Raw genomic sequence first — 4,834 nt, 5'->3', positions numbered from 1 at the left:
GTTTTTCGAGACAGGGTTTCTCTGTATAGCCCTGGCTGTCCTGGAGCTCACTCTGTAGACCAGGCTGGCCTCAAACTCAGAAATGCACCTGCCTCTGCCTCTCAAGTGCTGGGATTAAAGGCGTGTGCCACCACACCCGGCAGGTGGCTATTTTATGTTACTTGTACTAATCCAAAAGTGTGGTAGGTTTTTTCCATCTTCTAGTGTCTTCAATTTCTTTGATGTTTTAAAGGTTTCATTTTAGAGGTCTATTACTTCTTTTGGTTGGATTTATCCCACTGTTTTGTTTTGGTTTTGAGGCAGTATACAGTTGTGGGGTTATTTCCCTGCTTTCTCAGAATGTTTACTGTCAATGTGTAGGAAAACTACTGATCTCTTGTCTCTAGCTACGACTTGAAGTGCTATTGAAATTAGAGCAGAGGGCTGGAGAGGTGGCTCAGTGGGTGAGAGCACTGACTGCTTTTCCAAAGGTCTTGAGTTCAAATCCCAGCAACCACATGGTAGCTCACAACTATCCTTAAGAAGATCTGAGGCCCTCTTCTGGTGCGTCTGAAGACAGCTACAGTGTACTTAGATATAATAATAAATAAATCTTTTTTTAAAAAAAGAAATTAGGGCTGGTGAGATGGCTCAGTGGGTAAGAGCACCCGACTGCTCTTCCGAAGGTCCAGAGTTCAAATCCCAGCAACCACATGGTGGCTAACAACCATCCATAATGAGATCTTGCGCCCTCTTCTGGAGTGTCTGAAGACAGCTACAGTGTACTTACATATAATAAATAAATAAAAAAAATAAAAAAAGAAATTAGAGCAGAGAAAGAGGATGTCTTTAGCTCTGATCTGGGTGTGAACTTTGCTTAGGAGGGTTTAGTTGTTCTTTTAATTGTCCCAATATTATTGTTTATTACAGATCTACTTCACTTATTTATCTTATCGGTTTAATTATATAGTAGGCTATCTACAACTAGAAATTGGTCATTTCTATTAGATTTTACAATTTAGTGGAATGTAAGTTTTTAAGATATGTCCTTATGATTTTCTGAATTTCATTGATCTTTGTTATAATGTCTCTTTGTCTCTTAATTTTAAACTTCTCTTTGTTGGGGTGTTTTGTTTTGTTTATTTTGGCTAAGAGTTTGTTGATCATCTTACTCTTTTCAGAGAACAACCAAATTTTCATTTCATTGATTCTTTGTATTTTCATTTCCATTTCATCAGTCTTGATTAGTGACACATTCTTTTAGGAAAGTTCATGCGAAAGACCAAAATCAGTCACAAGGCTCTTGTGCATTCAGATTGAAGTGTTGATTGGCAGGTTTAAGAGCTAGGGAACTGGGGGCTAGGGAGATGTCTCAAGGGTCAGAGGTTAAGAGCACTGGCTGCTCTTCCAGAAAATTCTCAGCACCCACATAGTTAGTTTGTATCCCTCACACAGACATACATGCAGGCAAAACACCAATCAGTGCTCTAAAAATACATAATAAGCTAAAGAACTGCATATGGGGAGATGGCAGTTCACAGCTGCCTGCAACTCCAGTTCCAGGAGATCTGACACCCTCCTCTTCTGGTACGTGGGCACATAAGCACACACATGTACACACACACACACACACAGGCAAAACATAGCACATACAGTAAAAATAAATCATAAAAAATCCAAACTGTTGTAATTTGTTTCTCTAATGCTGTGTTGAAACACTCATATTACATGAAAAATTTAAAACAAATAAAAAATGCTGACTAAAACCAACCTGGGGAAGGAGAATATTAATTTGGCTTACAGATTGCAGTCTGTTATCAGGGAAAGCCGAGGCACGAGCTTGAAGCAGAAATGCTACTCATTAGTTTGTTCCTTCCCTGTGCCTCGCACAGCTTGCTTTCTTATGTGACCCAGGACCCACCCAAGGGGGGCACTGCCAGCAGTGAGCTGGGCCCTCCCACATCAGTCATTAGCTAAGAAACCACTCACAGATTTATCCACAGGCCAGTCTGATGTTGGCAGTTTCTCAGCTAAAGGTTCTTCCCAGGTGATTTCAGTTTGTATCATGGTGACGAAAATGAGGCAGCACACAAACATTTCTTCTGTATTTTGGAATCATCTCAGAGTCTTTAGGTAAATTGCTTGTAATGAGTTAGTGTGAGCATGTTCTTCAAACGTTTCTGTGGCGATTTAGTGGAGATTGGTTTTATGAAATTTGTTTTATCTTTGATCTTTTATCCAAATTTTGCAAATGTCAGTAACTGGATCCCATTTTTTATAATTTGCAGTTGTGGTGGGGGAATTGCTGTCTATGCTGTCTTTAACCTTGTGATTAATTGACTGCTTTGGGGTTGTCTCTTTCAGGCTGTTTCATAATTCTGAATCATGTCTGATAACGGAGAGCTAGAAGACAAGCCCCCAGCACCTCCAGTGCGGATGAGCAGTACCATTTTTAGCACCGGAGGAAAAGATCCTTTATCAGCCAATCACAGTTTGAAACCTTTGCCTTCTGTTCCAGAGGAAAAAAAACCCAGGAACAAAATCATCTCCATATTCTCTGGCACAGAAAAAGGTAAACAGCTGCAATAATTTCAGAAGTCTCACATTGGCTTATGATACGTTTGTTGCCCATCTTGATATCTTCATGGTGAATTCAGATGAGAATAAGAAAACGTGAGGGCTGGAGAGATGGCAGCAGTTGAGAGCACTTGCTGCTCTTGCAGCAATGACCTAGGTTTGATCCCCAGCACCCACAGGACAGTTTACCAGTCTGTAACTGCAGTTACAGGGGACCCAACACCCTTTTTTGGCTTCTATAGGCTCCACCTACACCAGGCATGCACCTGGTGCACATACATACATGCTGGCATACACTCATACAAAGTAAAAATAAACAAATCTTTAAAATAAAGAAAGAATGAAAACACTTTGATGATAATAGGCTCTGTTAACAGAATCTCATGGGCTTGATGGCATACTCTCAACTCCAACTTGAAAGACTGAGACAGGAGGATCATTTGAGCTCAGGAATTTAAAGCCAGCCTAGAAGTATTTAGAGTTATCTGGTCTTTTAAAAAAAACAAAAACAAACAAATTCATTCATTCAGAGTCTTGCCGTCTAGCCCAAGCTGTTGATCCTCCTGGCTGTGGGTATGTGCCGCCATACCTAGCAAGAGTACCTTTTTTTTTTTTTTTTTTTTTTTTTTTGGTTTATTGAGACAGGATTTCTCTGTAGCCCTGGCTGTCCTGGAACTCACTCTGTAGACCAGGCTGGCCTCGAACTCAGAAATCCGTCTGCCTCTGCTTCCCAAGTGCTGGGATTAAAGGCGTGCGCCACCACACCCGGCAATAGCAAGATTACCTTATCAAACTGTGCTTAATGTGCTTGCTGCAGATGGTGATTTTCTGCCCTTCATTTTGACTTCCCTAGTCTATTCTGAGTGGCTTTAACAAAGTAAGACTGGGTACTTTATGCAGGTGTGGTGGTGTACACGTTAAATCCCAGCACTCAGAAGGCAGAGGCAGTTGGATCTTCATGAGTTCTAGACCAGCTTGTTTTACATATTAAGCTCCAGGTCATCCAAGACTTTGTAAGTGAAACCCTGTCTCAACCCTTACTCCACTCCCCCAAAAGGGGTTGTTGTTCATTTGATCTGTGCTTCTGGTGGGTAGAAACTAGAAACTGCAATCAGCATAGCCCTAGTGTCAGATGAGAACAGTGTCACAGCATGGTAAAGATTCAGAAGAGGAAGCTGTGAGAGTGTTCAAATCCAGAAGCAAGCTTTTGTGGGAATGTGCTCACTCAGAAGTCATTGTGCTCTCTGACACAACATTAATTCATCCTGAAGGTGGTCATGACCCAGGTACCTTCTGTGAGGTCCTTCCCCTTAAAGTTCCAGCCACCTTTCTATACTGTCTATTGTTGTTGTGGGGTTTTTTTGTTTTGTTTTGTTTAGACAGTCTCCTATTGCTGAGGCTGGCATCAATCTCTGTATGTAGCTGAGACAGGTCTTCTGGCTGCTGGCCTTCCTGCTTCCACCTCTCAAAGAACATGAAGGATTCCAGGCACAAAGAACTGTGCCTTACTCTTTTTATACTGCAGACTGAGGATCAAGCCTGCAGGATGTGAACCATTAGAGAACAAGCCATAACTAAGTTATAGCAGTGATATTTGAGGGTACCTGCTTATAATGGTTAACCTCAGTTGTCAGCTTTATCTATAATCAAGGTGGGAACACCTGCCTTGCTGTGGGTGGCATATCTCCTTGCTGCAGGCCTGGACAGTCGAAGTGGGGAAGGGGAGCTGAGTGAAGGGAAGGAGCATTCATCTTTCTAGGTTCCTGATTGCAGGTGCAGTGTGACAGTGAGAGAGAGTGAGACCAAGACACTGCTGATAGAAGGATGGCAAGACGAATGAAGCCTGAGTTCAAGTCTCAGCACACACATAATGAAAGTGAACCAGCTCCCACAAATAGTCCTCTTACTTAAGCATACACATCAAAAATTACAGTATAGGGGCTGCAGTCTTCTGAAATCCGACATTAGTTGGGATTAGAAATTAAGAATTGTTCATATTCTTCAGTGGTAATATAACATTTGATCCTATAACCTGTCAGAGTCAGAATGGATTGATGCAGCTTCAACATGTCTTCTTTTAAGAACTGGCAGAGGCAGAGGCAGGCAGTTCTATTAAGTTCAAGATCAGCCTGATATACACAGTGAGTTCCAGGATAGCCAGGGATATGCAGAGAAACCTTGTCTCAAAAACAAACAAACAGCCGGGCGTGGTGGCGCACGCCTTTAATCCCAGCACTCAGGAGGCAGAGGCAGGCGGATTTCTGAGTTCGAGGCCAGC

The 4,834-nt window shown here is 42.1% G+C and overlaps 1 protein-coding gene across 5 annotated transcripts in view; it reads left to right on the top strand.

Annotated features, from left to right (window-relative positions):
- The window catches only part of Pak2 (p21 (RAC1) activated kinase 2), a 64,491-nt gene that overhangs the window by 28,936 nt on the left and 30,721 nt on the right, over positions 1–4,834 (top strand). For all 5 annotated transcript variants that reach the window (XM_021184745.1, XM_029470465.1, XM_029470463.1 and 2 more), the window contains exon 2: positions 2,344–2,551. In XM_021184745.1, the coding sequence (XP_021040404.1) occupies positions 2,365–2,551 (187 nt within the window). In that variant the 5' untranslated portion in view covers positions 2,344–2,364. The remainder of the gene's footprint in view (positions 1–2,343; positions 2,552–4,834) is intronic.

The sequence above is a fragment of the Mus caroli genome, chromosome 16 (genome assembly GCF_900094665.2).
Source record: "Mus caroli chromosome 16, CAROLI_EIJ_v1.1, whole genome shotgun sequence".
Lineage (NCBI taxonomy): Eukaryota > Metazoa > Chordata > Mammalia > Rodentia > Muridae > Mus > Mus caroli.
This window is presented reverse-complemented; position numbering and strand designations above follow the sequence as displayed.